This window comes from Eptesicus fuscus, chromosome 9 (genome assembly GCF_027574615.1).
Source record: "Eptesicus fuscus isolate TK198812 chromosome 9, DD_ASM_mEF_20220401, whole genome shotgun sequence".
NCBI lineage: Eukaryota > Metazoa > Chordata > Mammalia > Chiroptera > Vespertilionidae > Eptesicus > Eptesicus fuscus.
Window position 1 is genome coordinate 14265965 of NC_072481.1, and position 19325 is coordinate 14285289.

General features: G+C 38.8%; 2 protein-coding genes across 6 annotated transcripts; one reads left to right on the forward strand and one right to left on the reverse strand.

The window, feature by feature from the left end:
- Positions 1–272: 272 nt before the first annotated feature.
- On the forward strand, positions 273–4199 carry PNRC2 (proline rich nuclear receptor coactivator 2). Of its 2 annotated transcripts, none has more exons than XM_008148092.3 (3): positions 273–450; positions 1308–1513; positions 1998–4199. In XM_008148092.3, exon 3 carries the CDS (start codon positions 2016–2018, stop codon positions 2430–2432), a length of 417 nt encoding a protein of 138 aa, XP_008146314.1. In that variant the 5' UTR covers positions 273–450; positions 1308–1513; positions 1998–2015; the 3' UTR covers positions 2433–4199. The 2 variants fall into 2 exon arrangements, with proteins under 2 accessions (XP_008146314.1, XP_054576744.1); XM_054720769.1 differs by lacking the exon at positions 273–450 and adding an exon at positions 662–797.
- Positions 4200–5556: 1357 nt separating this feature from the next.
- SRSF10 (serine and arginine rich splicing factor 10) lies at positions 5557–18980 on the reverse strand. 4 transcript variants are annotated; one of them, XM_054720435.1, is made up of 7 exons: positions 18787–18980; positions 17192–17356; positions 12830–12951; positions 11571–11733; positions 11287–11340; positions 11050–11151; positions 5557–7880 (listed from the first exon to the last, which is right to left on the reverse strand). In XM_054720435.1, the coding sequence occupies exons 1-7, from the start codon at positions 18849–18851 to the stop codon at positions 7820–7822; spliced, it is 732 nt and encodes a 243-aa protein (XP_054576410.1). In that variant the 5' UTR covers positions 18852–18980; the 3' UTR covers positions 5557–7819. The 4 variants fall into 4 exon arrangements, with proteins under 4 accessions (XP_054576410.1, XP_054576408.1, XP_054576411.1 ...); XM_054720433.1 differs by having other exon boundaries at positions 5557–11151; XM_054720436.1 differs by lacking the exon at positions 11050–11151 and having other exon boundaries at positions 18787–18979.
- Between the last annotated feature and the right edge of the window lie 345 nt (positions 18981–19325).

The following is a 19325-nucleotide window of genomic DNA, read 5'->3' on the forward strand; positions in this document are numbered from 1 at the left end:
GGCGTCGCGATCCGCCAGGACTGAGAGCGCAGGCCACCAGGTCCGGGGCGCCGGGTGGAGCGGGGCCGGCGCCTCGGAGGGGCCTAGCGTCACCAGAGGCCCCGCAGGGCTTCCCGACAGGCTCCTCTCCGGGAGGATTTCAAACCCTCGGCAACAACCACCGCCGCAGTCGCCCCGCCCAGCAACAGGCGGTGGCCCTCGCCTCATTGGCCGGCCCCGCGTCCGCGCGTTTTGATTGGCCGTCGTGCCTCCCGGCCGCTCCTGCGCTCGCCGCGGCCTCCATTTTATCGGTAGAGACAGAAGGAGGAAGTCATCGGGACCCTGAGGTGGCCAGCAGCTGGGTCGTGGGTGCTCGTGGGCTGTGTCCGTCCCGTGCCTCGTCTCTCCCTGGAAGGGGAGGGGGCTTCGTTACCGGCAGGAGCCGCCGCCGCAGTCCCGAGCTTGAAGTCGGTGAGTGGCGGCGCCGTGGGCGCGGCCATGTTGGCGGCCGCGCTCCCCATTGTTGGGGGAAGGAGGCGAGATCCGGGAGCCCGTCGGGGCGCGGGCGGCCGGAAGGCCGGGTTTCCAGGTTCCCGGGGTCGCCGGGGGTCGCCCGGGTGCCGGGCCCGGCGGAGACAGGCGGAGCCCTGTCGGAAGAAGCGAACTTCCGGGCTCGCGTAGTGAGTGACTCAAGGCCCAGGAGACAGTAATTTACTCAAGGCTGTAGAGTAGGCCCTTTTACCCTTTCAAGGGGCTTATTGATAACTTCGTTTCTCATTTCTTGGAATATCGAGTGAAAATGAAGTCCTGAGTGTCTGGTAATGACTGTAGGGGCATTTTTATATGCTTAAGTGGGAACTGGCTTAGCGTGTGAGAGCTTAAAACGGGGAGGAGTTGCGTGTTCATAACCAGAGGAGGAAACTGCGTGATTAGACATGTTGGGAAAACAGGCTTTGTGAAAACGGTGTGTCGAAAGATGACGAATTCTCTTGGGACTTTAATAACACGATCTTTTTAGAAAACGAATTTTAAGCGAACTCAACATTGTGGTCACAAAAACCGTTTGAGAATCTGAAAAGTTCCCGGGAAAAAGATACAAACAGCTTATGGGGGGACTTGCAGACACCCTTCCGGTCCCCAAATTCCCTGGGGAAGGACTGCCTGGGTCTCACGGTGGAGAGTTCTTAAATGATGACAGTTACAGGGTACAGCAAGCCATCTTCCTATTTTCTTATGTTCAGGAAGTAGTCGACTATTTCTGTAGTAAATGTAAACAATCACTTTTTCTACTGTGTTATTTGAATTAATGAAGTCACTTTCCTTTCTAGCTAAGACTTCTCTCAAACTTGTGTGCTGAGGAGACTCAGATGTTGGCCTCAGCTCCTAGGCTGAACTCAGCAGATTGGCCCATGAAAACTTCTGTATTGAGACAAAGGAGAGGATCTGTGAGAAAGCAACATCTATTATCCTGGGCTTGGCAACAAGGAAGAGGACAGGTAGTGGAAATCCTGCAATCTGAAAAGCAGACTGAAAGGTATTTAAAATATCCACGTTGTAATGGGGTAAAACATTTTATGGTAGACTCATCCTAAACCACTTGTTTTTATTTTTAAATACAGGATTTTTCAGATTTGTGGGTAAGATAATTTTTCTTAGAAAGGTAGTAACTGCATATAATGAAGTATGAACATATAATGAAGTTAAAGCAGCTAAATAGCACATTTATAATTTTTTAAAAATTGATTTTGAGAGAGAGGGAGGGAGAAAACATAGATTTGCTGTTCCATTCATTTATGCAATCATTGGCTGCTGCTTGTATATGCCCTGACCAAGGATGTAACTTCAACCTTGGCATATCCGGAAGGTGCTCTAACCAACTGAGCTACCCTGCCAGGGCTGAAGAACACATTTTTTAGTCTTCCCTAAGGTTTCTGGAGTAACAAGTTGGGGCTCTAGAAGCTCCTTAAAGTTTGGAGTTTTTCTTAATGGAATCTTACTTTGTTTCCATTCATTTACAGGTGACAAAGAAGCTGAAGATGGGTGGTGGAGAGAGGTATAACATTCCAGCCCCTCAATCTAGAAATGTTAGTAAGAACCAACAACTTAATAGACAGAAGACCAAGGATCAAAATTCCCAGATGAAGATGGTTCATAAGAAAAAAGAAAGAGGACATACTTATAACACATCAGCAGCTGCATGGCAGGCCATGCAAAATGGGGGGAAGAACAAAAACTTTCCAAATAATCAAAATCGGAATTCCAGCTTATCAAGTCCCAGCTTGCTTTTTAAGCCTCAAACTAATCAGAACTATGCTGGAGCCAAATTTAGTGAGCCACCATCACCAAGTGTGCTTCCTAAACCACCAAGCCACTGGGTTCCTGTTTCCTTTAATCCTTCAGATAAGGAAACAATGACATTTCAACTTAAAACCTTACTTAAGGTACAGGTATAAAATAAGATAAAGTACTAATGTTTAAAGTAGGGTAGTTGACCATAGTTTCATACCAAATTCAATGCTCGGTAATTAAATCTGTTAAACCCCGCTAATTAATGTAGAAAACGTAGGCTTCATCTTGTCTTGTGTTGCTGTGCACTGTGATGTAATGGTAGAATCAGTGCCACTTAAAATAACTGTTACTGATAATTGTACTTACATCAGGTGTTCTCAATTGAGTAACTTTTAAGCAAAACTATTCAAGTTTAGATTTGGGGAATGGTAAAGGAATCAACTTTTTCTCTTGTTGGGGGTAAAGGACCGAAAAGTGGTGAATGTGGAAGGGGCACTAGGAGCTATTTAGAATGAGACTGTATCCCCCATTGGCCCCGTTTCTTATATGCAGTGGATAGGTGACTGCAACCAATGTGCCAAAACCATTTTTTATAGAAAGTTATTGGGTGGTCACAGAATAGCTTTTAAAACACATCTTTGTATTCTAGCACTGCATAGGCTATTCTGATAGTGTTTGGCCTCAAAGCATCCCTGCAAAGCTTGCTTAAAGTAGGGAGTTATATAATGTGAAAGTACCCAGGAAAGAAAGAGCCATGTAAATACATGTAATATACTTGTAGCATATGTAAAGTTTTGCCATTCATCTTAACAAAAATAAGAGTATTTTAGTATGAATTTACTAATATAAGACCATGGACTCTTTTTTTTTTTTACACTATGGCCTAATTTTAAAGGTCTGAAATAAAGTTTGCCCTTGTGCTAAAGTGCCAGTGTATGTATGTTATATGATCTGGTTGTAAACTATATTTCAAAGTAAATCATAGTGTCACTAAGTTTTATATAACTGAAAAGGTTTTAAAGCTGCTAAAACACTTGCTATTTGTAAAAGATGTGAAATGCAGTATGGGACTATTTTAATTTTTATTCCTTAAACCCAAAGATAAACTTGTGAAAGGTCTATCCAACCTTAAAAGTTCATATTCACTTTGAATGTTTTTTAACCTATGATACAAGTATATTTAATCATGCCAGAGTTTTGTCACCATTAAGTGCAACCAGGGGACCACTTACGCAAAATATTTCCTGCATAGTATCTTGATAACATGTCTGACCTACTTTATAAATATAAATGCTAAGGATAATGTTAACCAAATAGTAAATTAAAAATGTGTAAAGATCAGTTAAAATTCTGATTGTAGCCCTGCTGGTGTGGCTCAGTGGTTGAGCATTGACCCACAGACCAGGTCACCAGTAAGATTCTGGGTGATCCCAGTGGAGTGTGTGCAGGAGGTGGCAGATCGATGTTTCTCTCCCTCTCTAAAATCAATAAAAACATTAAAATAATTTGTCAGTGCCCTATTTTCTAATTTGGCAGGGTGTTGTTTTTAAAAATATATTTTATTGATTTTTTATAGAGAGGAAGGGAGAGGGACAGAGCTAGAAACATCAATGAGAACCATTGATCAGCTGCCTCCTGTACACCTCCCACTAGGGATGTGCCTGCAACCAATGTACGTACCCTTGACCGGAATCGAACCAGGTACCCTTCAGTCCGCAGGCCGACGCTCTATCCACTGACCCAAACCGGTCTTGGCGGGCTGTTTTTTAAAATAATTTTCAGGCAGAATGACCAAGTTGTATATCTCCAAATAAATTAAGGTGAGCTAATGTTGCCCAACTCATAATTATATCCTAAAGACAAGTTTGTTGTACTAAAATGTGCATATATGAATTTGAAACACGGATTTAAAAATAAAACTGCTTTTTCTACCCAGTGCCTTTTTTACTTTATAAAATATTGCTATGACTGCCTACTACTTATTCTTTGAGTGCACATAACCCAACTGAGGACCAGGTTTGGTTTTAATTACTTTTGAGACATCCCCCTCCTCCCACATCTCCCCGCTATTCTATGTTCTAAGGTGATTTAGGTTTATAGAAAAAAATTAGCACAATTCATAAAACGAACGAGAACCCTTCTCTGTCGAGAATCCTTTAAATTCTACACTAGCACTGTAAGGCTATGTATGTTTATATTCTCATACAAACTGGGAAATAAGTGATTTGTAGGAAATTTAACATTTGAGTCTCCATTACTGCCCCCCTCCTTTATATCTGGTGTCATTTCTTGAAACACGGATTTAAAAATAAAACTGCTTTTTCTGCCCAGTGCCTTTTTTACTTATTGCCAAGTTTTTCTTTTTTTAGGACATTGAGCAATTCTCACCACAGACGTCTTTTGATAGTTTATGGTTTGCATACATTTAAATGCAGTGTAAATTGGGTGGTAACAGTACAATATACAGGGGATGGCCTGGCTAATGTGTCTGGTTGAGCAGCAACCCATGCACCAAGAGGTTGCTAACTTGATCCCCAGTAGGTGGTGTGCAGGAGGCAGCTGAACCATGTTTCTCTTGAAAATAAAAAAATATATTTAAAAATATATTTAGGGGATGTATTGTAGAACTATATACCTGAAACCTGTAATTTTGATAACCAATGTCACCCCCCCCCCCCCCCCCCAATTTCAAAGTGTAGTCCTGCCTTGGCTGGCATGGCTTGATTGGGTGTTCTCCCATGCTGAAATGTCACCCTGATTCTGGGTCAGGGCATATGCCCTAGTTTTAGGCAGCTGATGTTTCTCCCTTTCTCAAATAAAATAGTGTCAAGACTTTTATGATTGAAATGAGAGGATTGAGGGCGGGGGAGTTTTAACAGCTAAGGTAATCTAAATAAAAGGTGAATAATATCAACATCACATACCTTAGGCATAAAATTGTGGTTAGCCTTACAGGTGACAGGAATTTCCCAAATCACTGTACTTGAGGAAACCAAAATATACTTATAGCTATATTGTGAGCCTTATGGCAATCAGTGTTAACATTTAAATCTTATCTTTTGATGGGAGTGTATAGTACCGGGAATCTGAGTCCTTAACCTATCCTTATATTTAAATTCTGGTAAGTTCTCTTCCTAAAAACAAGCACAAAGTGGAAAGAAACTGAGGGGTTTGGGGCAAACTCTCTAGTGTTTTAATTGCTTTCTCATAGGCAATTACTTTGTAAAACAAGGACAGTGTATCTCTTAAAACTTTACACACAAAAGAAAGCCCCAATATTTTTTGGTTCCTAGACCAGTTTATTTCTCCAGTATTCAAAGAGAGGTGATCCATAAAAAACTTCACATAGGCCTTTTACTTAACAAACTACTCTGGCAATTATGAATGAAATGAATTTAACATGCCTTGCTTTTATTCCAAACAAAAAAAATTCCCATCTTTAATATAAGGTTGAAATAAAGGTTAGGAATACATAAACGTAAAGCACTAAACATTAACAATGTTGGAAGAAGGGGCAGAGGGTGAAAACCCTAGAAAGAACCTTTCCATAGCAACCAGTCCTGTCTTATAGAGTCAATAGTTGGAGACAAATAGGTTGCTTTTACTTCATTTATCAACGAGAGCAGTTTATTTCCAGGGATTCTTAAAGGCTTTAATAGACCTCCTGGCAGAATGCCATTAGATTATTCCTGAGCTACCCCTCTGCTGTCTCAAGTCACAGCTCCCCTATTTCAGAATATCTCAGGATTTTGTAAATGGGAATATGATCAAAATGCAATATAATATTGAAATTCAGGAAACCAGCCTGGAAAAAGTGTGTCACAACAGCTGTGAGAGCTTGGGTTACATTTAACCTCTTCCATTCAGAAGAGTCACAAAATACTTTTTGCAATTAAACCTATCTTAAAAATCTTCCCTCTCAGTGAACCTTTAGATTCTCGTATAATTTTAAGCTATAAAAACACTTCCCATTTGTTAAAAAGTGCAGTGCAAAACTGTGACAAAGATGAACTAAATGAAAAATCATGGACTCTAGTTAATCTGCCATTCTCTATGTATCTTGGCCACGTTCAAAATTTAACATGAGTAAAAATAACCTCCAGTTCAGGATTGAAAAACTTACATAAACCTCCAGTTCATACCTCCCCTTAGTTATGTGTATTCTGCTGTATTTTTGAAATCTTTACAAAATCCATATTCTTAGATGAATAACATTAAGTTTAAATGTGGCAGAAACATGACAAAAATAAGAGCAATGGAATCAACATATAGGCAAATAGCCTTCATATCCTAATAAGGAACTAAGGAATCCAAAACATTTTGTGATACTATAAAAGTTATTTATTCACTATACACAGAACATGTCCCCTACAAAATGTACATGTCAATCACTAAAAAGTATAACTTGGCGAACATTTTCTCAGTTACAGAACATACTTAATCAGTTGGGATAACAGCTCTCTGTCTGCCTCAAAATAATCTAATTATAGCACCCAGTGTCCTGTATATCTAATGCAAAATGAAATACTTTTGGGGGGATTATTTCCTAATGTGTGTTTGAGGAGGCAGTTAACAATTTAATTCTAGTATATTACAGTCACTGCACAATAAATCAGTTTATTACAGATCAAAACATTTTTTCATTATTTGTATTAATGGGATGCAAACAGAAATACCAGATACTTTTTAATGGCAGGTAACCAAAAAATTACTTATCTTTGATAGTATACTGGGTTTTATAATTACATTAGGATATGGTGTAAAATATTGTCAAACAATACACCTCAAAACGAGGCCATACTGTAATGTTATTCACTAGATTGTGCTCAGACATTTATTGAATAAGTGAATTTTAAATCTATTTTTCCTCCCAATTATCCAGTACAATTGTTGCTTATAGTAAGGGCTCAGTAAATGTTTGTGAATATGCTAAGAAAGAGGTGAGAAGAGATGTGGAACCTCTTAACTGGATGTCAAGTATTATAATTAGAATTTACCTGGGAATAGTGTTTAAGGAAGATGTAAACTGCACATGGCATACAGGTAAATAAACTCAGATGCCAACAAAGCAAACCATTAAACAGTAAAACACTGGCACTGGAACAAAGGCAATATTTGCCAATAGCAAAAATGTATCTGACTTTAAGAGATAACCAAGAAAAAGTTTATATTGGACCATGCCTTTTCTCACCCAATTCAGTTTCAGACAGACCAAAAGAAGCACTGTAGGAGACTTATGGCTGTCTACTGTGATATTCAGACATCCTAGTTTCCAGTAATTTATTATGGACCTGTTATCCATGAATCAATATAAACCTACTCAGATTTAGGGATTAGTTTCCACAAGTACAAAGCTGAATTTCCTTTTATTTGTCCTAAAATGCTTACTTCCAAACTTGAAGGGACTTCAATTATTCCATGTAGTTTCAATAACATTCTTTTATCTTTTCAGACCAGAGTCAAAATATTCACACAGTATTCATACTGCAGCACCTTCCACCCACCCTTTGGTCGCTTGAACTGCCCTTCTTTGGTTCTTTTTCCGCTTTTCTCAGATCTTTCTTGAAGTGTAGTAAGCAGAACTGTACTGGGTATTCCAGCTGCAGTTTGGTCTTAAATAAAAGAAGGATGTTTGTCAGTTTGGTTTTCTTTATTCTTCTCTGTGGTATACAGGATTTTGTTAGTTGAACTGGATGTAGCAGCTTACTGGGCCAGATTTTCAAGAGAATAGTACAATAGTTCCCAGGGTTATACCTTAATAGCTCATACACTAAGTAGCACACCTTTTCTTTCTCACTGAGGCATTATCTGTCATTTATCTTCTTGCTTATTTGGCTTAAAACAAAATGTAAAAAGAGAGGTGAAGTGTCATCCCTCACTTGAGTCTTGATGGTTTAATATATTAAGCATAGTGCCAGACACACAGTAGGTACTCAATAATTGTGCAACTCAAGTATGTAACCCAAAATTAAAGTACTGTGTAAGGATCCTCATCAGTATCAGTAGGATCCTAACTATTATGGGTTCAACTATAATATAGTCCTTTTGAAGCTCTGTTACGTATCTTTTTTCAGAAATAACACAGACGAGTCTAAAAATAAGACACAAGTAAAAAAAATGAAAATACAAGGTCTTTTAATTCTAGAGACTGAGAATCATCTCCTCAATCTACTTTTCTCAAATTGTAGTCCATTAAAAAAACAAAACACAAAACAAAAAAACAACCACCAAACCACAAGAGGACCAGGTTTGGACTCAATAATCTGGCCCTTTCTTTGTGCCTCTATTTCCTTATCTGTGATATGGGGAAAATAAAAGTATCTATCTAATAGGGTTTTGTGAAGAGTCAAGGAGCTAACACATAAAAAACTTTTAGAACAGTGTCTGGCACATCATAAATACTCAGTAACTATCAGCTATAATTATTGCCATTATTTAGTAGCTGGAATCCAAACACCTAAACCAGCTCCCCAAAATAGTTATCACTTATTAATTGCTCATCAAATTCAATGCAAAAGCATTTTAAACCATGCCATAAACACAAGACATAACGTATCTTGTTTAGGACTGGGAAGAGCAGAATTATTGGTCTACCCAATAAACTTCTAATTAGCTGACCAAATTTCACTTTAATGCATATCTTAACACTACTAATAACCTCTAAGTTACTTAACCCAAGGGGCTTTGACATTACATAAGGAATTTTTAAGTACCATGTAAAAGATGTACCTTACTGGTAAGTTCTATTCATTTCCAAAGTAAAAGTTAGTTGTGCCTACTGCAACACTGATTAAAACTATTCCTCAATCTACAAAAGATTGCTTCCATTGTTATTTTAGGATCTCATTAAAAACTATAATAATTCCAGTTAATCATTATTTCCTTCATTTTGTTTTTATTATAGCACGTTTGCTTCATTTACAGCAAGCAGAAAATAAACTGGGTCTTATTTTGATCCAAACATTGATGTTTTAAAGGTTGTACACAATATTAGTTAAAAAGAACATATAAAAATACCTTTTTAGAAGCTTCTATAAGAAAGAAAATACAGTTTAACCCCACAACTTTCCTCTTTGCTAGAACTGCAAACTACTGCTACAGTTTTAAATAGACTTTTTTTGTTGTTTAAACTATACATCCAGGAAAATCTAAAAAATTAAAGAAACGTGCATATAAATGATTGCATAGCAGAACATGAACATTAACTGCAAAACAGTAAAGAAATAAGAGTTAGAAATACTATCAAATATACAAAGGTCCTAGAATCAACCTTTAAACACATTCCACAAACAGTATTTAAAAACCACCTTTTGTTCTTTACAGGCAAGGCCTATATTACTAAAAGCAAAATTGAAAAAAGCAATCCTCTAAAAGGAGTCGTTTTCCCACAATATTTCTTCCTTATAACCTGGCAAGCAAGCAATCTAAAAATTTTGAAGATGCTAGCTTTTATTCTGAAATGAGACTGGACACATCAAGTAACTTTTATTGTCCCTAAAACGATCTCTCAGAGAAATGCTAGAAATTATAAAATGGTTAAAGGGAATTTTTTCCTCATTTTTAGTCAGGTACTACACATTGATAATCCATCAATTCTTTTTCATGGCACCACAGAATCACCTAGAATGGGAGTGTCTTTCAATTTGCCTCACATTAAATAAACAGGTGTGAAGAACAAGCCTCCTTCATAAAGAGGTAGGCAAATTTTGATACAAATGCACATACACCAAGTGCTATAAGTATCAAAATGTAGTTCTTTTGCACTATGCACACACACAAACTTACTGTGAAACAATTAACTTGCTTTTAACAGCAGCAAAAACTAAGCTATTATGGTCAACAATGTTCAAGTTTAGAGTAACTACATAAGAGCATCATTTCCATCTCAAATTTGTCATCATTGACCTGTTCAAATTTTAAGGTGAGTTTTTCTGATGTTTATATATTCCAAATCGTCTTAGAAACCAGAAAAAAAGCAGTGAAGGCTCCATGTTTCAATAAAAAACTCAATCTCCCTGGAAATGCTACTTAACCCAGTTGCATCACTCCCTAAGATGGTGGGGTTAAGAAAAGACCTATTCCACACTGTGTCATAAATTAACTATTTTCACGGGCCTAGACATCTTAACAAGACAAAAAGGTCCACCCTGAACCTAAATGTGTCTGATCACTCAGTGTACTGTGGCTACAACTTCACTTTTGTATCATTCTATCTTATTAGCAAGCTATATTTCTAGGTTAACAGGTCTACCAAATATGGATGAGTTTATTTTTAATAAGACAATGTTGCAAATTATGGTCAACCAACATCTTTTCACCAATACTTCAAGCATAAAAAATGAGAATCTTTACAAAAATATACAGAGACACCACAAATTGGTAGCTGCCCATAACATTAAACAAACTGGACTCTTAAGAGTGGCTTCTCAACAGCATATCACTTTAATTATAACCATTGCCTGGTACAGGGAAAACTGACAAGTGTTTTGTAAGCATCATTGCAACATTGTATTCCTGATAATTTAAGTAAACCAAACTATGAGTAAATGAATGATACATGCCTAAAAATATCATGGTTTATACTATCAGTGGCCACTGGACTTGGGACTAGTCCAAGACCTTGATCTAGATTTTGACCTAGACCTAGACTGTGATCTTGACTGAGATTTGGATCTAGGTGGTTCTTTTTTCCTTGGTTCCTTTTCATATCTTGAGCCAGACTTATAATGTGTTTTGGAATCTGTTTTAGAGGTGCCTCTAGTTTTGGTGTGAGATGCAGACCTAGAACGTGATTTAGCCTTCATTTCTTTCTTGGGCTGGGACTTGGACCGTGATCTTGAATTGGATTTAGATCTTGAAAAAGATCGATTTCGGTGTTTGAATCTTTCAAAACAGAGGAGAGATACAATTAGAGTAAAAATTAAGATTCTATATTAATCAAATTTATTAGTTTTAGAGCAAAAGTTCACTCTGAAATTGAAAAAATGTATAAGTCTCTTTCAAAGCAAAGTTATTTACCTATCATTGTCGGAATGGCTTCTGCTACGCCGTGGTCTTCCAGTCGGTCTACTGCTAAAAAGTACACCAGAAAAAGCAAACAGTGACAAATGTCTATTTACAGTCTTATAAAATTTCTAATTAAAAAAGTGAACCATAAAATTTTAAAAATTAAACACTAAAATATTTTTAGTCTCAACAAAGCATACAATGTATATAATTAGAAGTACACAAAAATTTTTAAAAAATTTAAAGCTAATAAACGTTAAGTCTTTCTTGACAGATCACTGCTACATCACACTTACTTTCTAGGACTATAGGATCTTCTATAGTTGTAATCAAAGGACCGACTTCTTGATCTCCTTCTTTCATAACTTCGGCTTCTAGAACGCCTGTATCTGTCATAATCATCATAACGTGAAGAACTGTACACATTCCTCCCTTCCTTGGCTTTCATCTGATTTGGAGCTATGAAATACACAGAACAGAAATATTTAGAAATATATAAATGACTTTTGAACTAGATGCTATTTTGGAATCATCTCACCCTGACTTTCATTCATTAAGAATACAATTAACAATGACAAAATACTTACTGGTAACCTATGAACAATGTGTGTCAAAATGCAGTAATAGCCCTAGCCAGTTTGGCTCAGTGGATAGAGCATTGGCCTGTGGACGGAAGGGTCCCAGGTTGTAGGCTCGATCCCCCAGTAGGGGGCGTGCAGGAGCAGCCGATCAATGATTTTCTATCATTGATGTTTCTGTCTCCCTCTCCCTCCCTCTAAAATCAATACAAAAATATATTTTTAAAAAGGCAGTAATATACTGTCATACAATTTTAAGAGGCCGCAACAAAGAAAAGCAAAAGAGAGCTAACATTTACTGAATGCCTCAGGCACACCCACACCCTAGACAGTCCTCAATATTTGTTATTTCATTCAATTCTAAGAAGCAGGTACTGTGTGTGTGTGTATATGCATAAATAACATAGTGAACACCCAGGAACCCATCACCCGACCCAAGACCTAGAGATTACCAATAGCTTATGTTTACCTAAGCACTCCTCCTCTCTTCATCAGCTATTTTAATCACTATATTTTTGTATCTTGTCCAAAATAACAATGGTTGAGACAGAATTCAAACCCAGGTCTATCTGACTTCAAAGCCTGTACTGCTGCCTTATTAGCACAGTTAACATCCGCTAACAAAAAACAGTAATATAAAATCTATTCTAGGTTTAATCTACATAGCCTTTCCCATTCATAGCTATAAACTCACATAACCACCCAATTATGTTTTATGAGGAAGAATAGCTCGAGATCCAAAATTTTCTGAATTTTATCCTTCAATTTCACTCCCAGTAGATTAAACATGCTACAGCTGACAGCATCAATGCACTTAAGAGTCCAAACATAATTCAGGCATTCCTGTCTGCACATTACACCTTACGCCTACCCCAAAACTTTGTAATACATCTAAAAATATGGTGAAACAAAGTATTCAAGATATTCTATGTTTTCAAATGATGCTTTATAAACATATCAGGCATAAGGGTACTTACTCTTCCGATCTCCCTGTGCAAACTGTATTTCAATTTGGCGACCACAAATCCATTTTCGGTCCAAATTATGTAAAGCATCTTCAGCATCACGAACATCTTCAAATGTGCTAAATGTTAAGGGGCTTGGGAAATTTTGGGGACTTTGATAATGAATGAAAGTTCACTTGGTAACTGGTAAATCTTGAACAATTCACAATATTATTAATTTTTCATTATTACTCTAGAAAATCTATCAGATCCCTCACTAGCTGGCTGAATCAGCTATAAATACTTCACAATATTAAAGCACTTGTGAATTTCCAAGGCATATGTTTGAAAACACATGTGAATAGTCAAACTATTATTGAAATAAATTATAGCTGAAATAACCAAATAATCCTATCAAAAAACTTTCCTGTTTTAAGAATTAACTTTACAAAACAAGACAAAAAGAAAAACAAGTGTCAGTTCTGTTGTATGTTAAAACAAAAATCTCTTAAAAAATAAAACCAAAAATTTCCTATTTTTATTTCAAATGAAAAAAAGAAAATGCCAATAGTTCTTGTGTAAGCAAGCAGAATGAATATACCTCACCTACGAGAGGAACGCATTAACCTTAAATTTTGCCGGTTTTCTCAGACATTTCTAACACTATTGTTTAACATAGTAGTCTTCCTTTATATCAGACAGGGAAGAATGGAACTAGCCACTTGCAATAATGTAAACAAAACAGAACCAAGCAATACTCAAGATATCACTGTACCAAACGTGTATTACAGCCATGCACAGACAAGCATGCTCTCAATAAATAACTGACCATTTCTATAAAGATTCCTGGACTGAAAAGCCCTAACATCAATAATACTAACACAGCATTCAACCAAGAAGTGAGTTTGGGACTACCTTTAACCTGAGAATTTTGATATTATCTAGCAACATAAAGCAGGAACTCTTGGTCCCCGTTTTGTTTTTTAATATATTTTTATTGATTTCAGAGAGGGAGAGAAACATCAGTGAGAATCTTTCATAGGCTGCCTCTTGCACACCCCACACTGGGGATGGAGCCTGCAACATGGGCATATATATGTCTGACCTGACCGGGAATCCAACCATGACCTCCTGGTTCATACGTACTAGATGCTCAACTGGGCTCTTGGTCCCTGGTTTTTATCTCAGAGGCTAAGTTAAGTTGCCTTGTTCTCTCCTCAATGTCAGCAATAACACCACAAACTCTTGGCTTTTCATTTATTTCTAAATTTAGTGCCTTTCCTAAAACCACCATTCTAATGGAAGCCAAGCACATATTCAGAACAGTACTTGATGTAAAAGCTTTGGAAAGGGAGCTAGTTAAGTTTGAGTTTAGATTTTCATTCTATCCTAAGGCACAATGTGAACTTGCCTATTTTTCTATTTCTTAAATTTGAGAGGTTTTGAGAACAGAGTGAAAACTACTCCAAGTGACATAGTCCCTCTACCCCCCCTTCAAGATTGACACTGATATTCTTTTTTCCCAGAGACTAAAAGGTTGGCCTCACTAGATTTCCTCTTTTTTGTTCTGAAATAAATTAAGGACCAGGGTGGGTTCCCAGCTCCCTTTTCCTGAGGGTACTATCATACGTGAGTTAATGAAGAGGGAGAGGTTATCCCAAGTCCAAAATCATAGGACCTTCAATATGACAAGACAAAGACTGACTGGGAATTTAATACTATACCAGATCAGCCTTCAAGGTTAATGCAGTTGGGTTCTAAAATAGTTAAAAGACATAAGTTCACTTAATGAGTATACTACTTTATTTGTTCCTTCAAGCAACAGAATGTAATAACTTTTTAAGGGACTTAGATCAAGAGGTATAAAAATTATCAACAAGACCAAATCATCCGTTTTGGCTATCCTCAAAACCAGAATCCTGGGTTGGATGAACAATGGCAAGGTTCTACTTGACTTTTAAAAGAAGGCAAGTGGCCACAGAAGGGGCAGACAAATGTCATTCTGATGCCACTTATGGAGAAACCTCTACTCAGTCTTCTTAAAAAGACTATTTTAAGACCATAGAAAAGACCATCCTACATAATAAAAGGCTAATATGCAAATCAACCGAATGGCGGAACAATCCTATGTAATAAAAGACTAATATGCAAATCAACCGAATGGCGGAACAAAAAGTCGCCTTGACATGCACTGACCACCAGAGGGAAGATGCTCAACATAGGAGCTTACCCCTGGTGGTCAGTGCTGGGCTCACGGCTGGCGAGTGCAGTGGCAGGAGCCTCTCCTGCCTCTGTGGGGAGTGGGCCTAAGCTGGCAGTTGGACATCCCCCGAGGGTTCTGAGACTGCAAGAGGGTGCAGGCCAGGCTGAGGGGACTCTCCCCCCCCCCCCACACAAGTGCACGAATTTCGTGCACCAGGCCTCTAGTATGTGTATAAAAAAAGTCAATTTTCCTTTAGATGACAACTCTTTCTGTCTTAAGTATCACATACTCTTGAGTCAAACTACTGCTGATCCTGGGTCACAGGCCACTCTAAAACCAGGTCAACATTGTAAGCCAGAATGTTTTGCTACTTAAAAAAAAAAAAAAAATCAAGCCAGATATCTCTTACCCTCTTTGTAATACAGCTTTGCAACAAACTGCCACAACTGTCCTTGATCACTGGTGCCCTGTGGGAGTAGCAACTTTCCACATTTGCTCATTAAGTCTCACTAGGACTCCCGTTTCTTCTTCTTCTTCTTTTTTTTTTTAAATAACTTTTCCCTTTAATTTATTTATTGATTTCAAAGAGAAAGGGAGAGATAGAAACATCAATGAGGATCATTGATCGGCTGCCTCCTGCATGCCTCCCATTGCAGATCAAGCCTGCAACCCAGGCATGTGCCCTTAACCAGAATCAAAACCAAGGACCCTTCAGTCCGCAGGCCTATGCTCTATCCACTGAGCCAAACTAGCTAGGGCTCCGCTAAGTTTCAAGAGATTTTTTGAACTTAAGCAATAAGGAAGAAATTTCCCTAGCCTGAAGTACACAGCCCAAACCTTTGTTGTTTCTGAGAGATGATCTCAGTGAAGTAATGTCACTGTGAAACTGGGCCAGGGAATGATTTCCAAAGGCCTTTTCCAATCTATTCAGAGCCAACCGATCATAAGTGCTAAAAGCAGTGCATGGTCAGCAGGCATCACAGACCCAAGTTCCAGAAATTAGGAAGATGTGTGTGCCCTGCAGCAGCCACTTTAAAATCTATCTATAAACAGGTAGTTTCTCCAGTAGATCTGACCCTGCAACACAACCAGAACTGTTTCTAAGTAGTTCCCAGCACATGCATCTCTCTCCTTTTAAGCATAAGCATGGCTCTGTGGAGTCAGATTGACCAGAGAACCTCATGCTACCACTCTAAAGGGCACTGCGTACTATCCTATGGCATCTGACCACCTGGTCCAAAACAGAAATATGCTAAATTGTAAGCTTAAAACATTACATCCTAGTACACTTTAACTTGCAAAGCTACGAAAGTGCATTATATAAGACCACAATCACAACATCCAAGGCCCACATAAATCAAGGTACAGGTTTTGTCCCTAGACCAAACCAGAATAATTTTGAAAATTAACTGCTTACAAAACATGAAGGGAAAAAAAAAAGGAAAAATAGTTATTCTGTAGGATACATCAGGTATGATTCCTTTAATCTTGGCCATCATTCAACTTCATCTTGACCTTTAACTCTTTAAGTGCTTGTCAGAAGGACTTGTCATGAGATGCTTGGCCAAATATGACAGATGGCTTTATCTTTAACTTTGAAAAACAACCTTTTCCCCCTTTTGTAGATAAAGCGAGGCTTTGTCTCCCATTAGGCTTGTCCTTCTTCCAGCTTTTCTTTACTTTTTCTTTTCCCAAACTCTCCCTTCTCTTCAAGCCTGATCCTTAAGAGGTCTTTGGCTTGTCTACTTGCCTTAAGTGTTGAACTCTACTCTAAAGGTTCTTTCATGCTTTCTCTTTGGGGTCGCCATAACTGTACAGCTTTACATTCTCTGAGGTAACAACAGAGGACAGCAAATTAGGGGACAATATTAAAGAGTTTACCTCATTGTTATACAATTTGTTTTGATCAAGTGATTCAAATAACAAACAAGAATACCAAACTTTTCATTGCTAAGCACAAGAACATATTAACTTTTAATTTGACTTACATTAAAGGTGGTAGAAATCAAGAGTGTATTTAAATTCAAATCACATGTTAAATCACTGATTTGAGTTTCAGCACCATAAATGGGAATTTAAATGTCTTACTATTTTGTATTAACTTAAACAGAGCAATGTGAGAGTTAGAATTTTTAAAAATGGGAAGACAGACATTTAAAAAAGTAAACCACTTTTTAGATGTTACCTCTTACATAAACTTGAATTTCAAACTCCAACACCCCTCACTAATCAGCCATCTGAAGAAAGGATATTGAACATAAGCAAATCCTCTTGGACGGCGAGTGTAGAAATCAAGTGGAACATACACATCAACTATAGGACCATAACGACCAAATTCGCGTCGTAAATCTTCAGACCTAAAACACCATAAAAAGACCCCAAATTTTTATGTTCACTTCCTTAAAAAGACATTCTTTGTAAGAAATAGGTATTTTTTTAATATCTCAGTTAATTAAAAGGACTCTCTGTGTCCCTGGGTGACCTGAAACAGACAAGCTTTCTAAATCTCAATATTAAGAGCCAATTTTAAGAATACACAAAAAAGATACATAGAGGCAATGTATCTTTCTGATAAAGGCTAGAATCCAAGATTTCGGAAGATAAAAAATGGAGTTTATGATAAAACCCATTATTGTTTTACATTACCAGGAAAACAGACATTTAAGGGTACTTGATCACAATTTATCTCTACTGTTTATCCACATCCTTCATTTTTCACAAAAGGTATAGAAGCATTAGGTTGTATGTAAGTATTGCTAATGTTTTTTTTTAAGTTTCAAGTCAACTCTATATTCTGAATAATGCCAAACACATATATTCACCCTAAAATTTTAGCGACATGTTAAACAGTTTGAAAGTAATGGCACAAATATATATAACTCTTTAAAAATGTCAAATGACAAAGGGGAAGTTTTTCCAGGACGCTAGAATAATCATTATTGTTTACTTTCCCTACTTAAAAATCAGGACAGAAAAATGTAGATTATACAAAGATAGCAAAAATATTTGATTTCGGCGGGGGGGGGGGAAAGAGTAGAATGATTATTTGTGAAATATAAACTCTCATTTTGTGGTAAGATCTCTTTCAAAAAATTCTAACGGCAATGCCAAGCAATTAAGGGAACTGTGAGAACAAAGGCAGGTTCTGGATTAATCCAATTTAGTAATCAACGTCCTCCCGGTAGAGGCTTCTTAAACCCCCGTTCTCCAAGGGTGACCAGTATTTCCGGGAAATGGGAAGAACTAGTTCGTGCCGTTTAACTGAAAAAAAGTGTGATGTTCCAAATCTTAACAATATTCCTTTTCTTTAAAGGTCTCCATTTTAGATATCACAAATATAAAAACAAAAAGGGGGCTATCAAACGCTTCGCCGCACTCCCCTCCCCCGACCCGTTATTTCGCCGCATTAAAAAAATTAAAGAAAAAAGATCCCTGGCCGAGGGGGGCGTGCACCTCAAAGAATGTGAACTTCAATTCAATGGGGAGCGGATGTTGGCCGCGGCAGGGGGTGGAAGCAGGCGAGGAAGCCAGGAGAAAGGGGCCCCAGAACTGCCGAGGGGGAGGGGGGCTGAAACCACGCCACGCGGCCCGCAGCGGCCCGGGAGGACCAGGGGCGCCGCCCTCGCTCCCACGCGGCGGTAGAGCCGGCGGCGCGGCCTGGTTCCGGCCTGAAACCCGCCATCTTCGACCCTCCCCTCCCCCGGCCCCGCGCGCCGCCGCCGCCAGGGTCCTCTCCGAGCGCCTGCGGCCTCCTCGCGTAGACCTGGAGTACCTTCCCTGTACTTACCGGGTATCGTCGGCCACGTTCCTTACGAACAGAGACGTGTTGGGGGGACGCAGGTAGCGGGACATGACGACAGCGTGAGTCTCGGCAGGAGCACTAACGGGCTCAACAAACCGTCCACAGCTCCAGCACGGGATCCTCGCACACACTGCCAGAGGGCTCCGCTACGGCAACTGCCTCTTATCGCGAGACTTCACTCCCGCCTCCACTTCCCCACCCCCTACCTGGGCGCCGCGCCGGGACTGGCAACTGTTCTTTCCCGCGAGATCTTTCGGCGTGCGCCTGCGCATGCGGATGGCTGGGGTACGTGCGGTAGCCAGGGTCTCATTCATTGGCCGTTCGCACTGCCTCCTCCCTTCCCCCCAACGCGCGGTTTCTTTCTTTAATGCCTTATTTTCCCGCCCTTACATTCCTTTCTCCCTGCCCCCTCCGCCAAGTCAGAAAGCAGATATATATATATATATATTTTTTACCCCTATGCCAAACTTTACAGTTATTACTAACTGAACGGAGTTTTAGACTTTATAATTCCGAGAGGCCAC

Bases quoted from the DNA above. Each gene is read 5' to 3' on its own strand.
- PNRC2 (XM_008148092.3), top strand. From the start codon at position 2,016: ATGGGTGGTGGAGAGAGGTATAACATTCCAGCCCCTCAATCTAGAAAT.
- SRSF10 (XM_054720433.1), bottom strand. From the start codon at position 18,851: ATGTCCCGCTACCTGCGTCCCCCCAACACGTCTCTGTTCGTAAGGAAC. The intron at 11,341-11,570 runs GTAAGTGTGATG...TGTACTTTTTAG, and splicing joins AGATCCTATAGTCCTAGAAA to CAGTAGACCGACTGGAAGAC. The intron at 11,152-11,286 runs GTAAATAACTTT...CTGTTTTGAAAG, and splicing joins AGCCATTCCGACAATGATAG to ATTCAAACACCGAAATCGAT.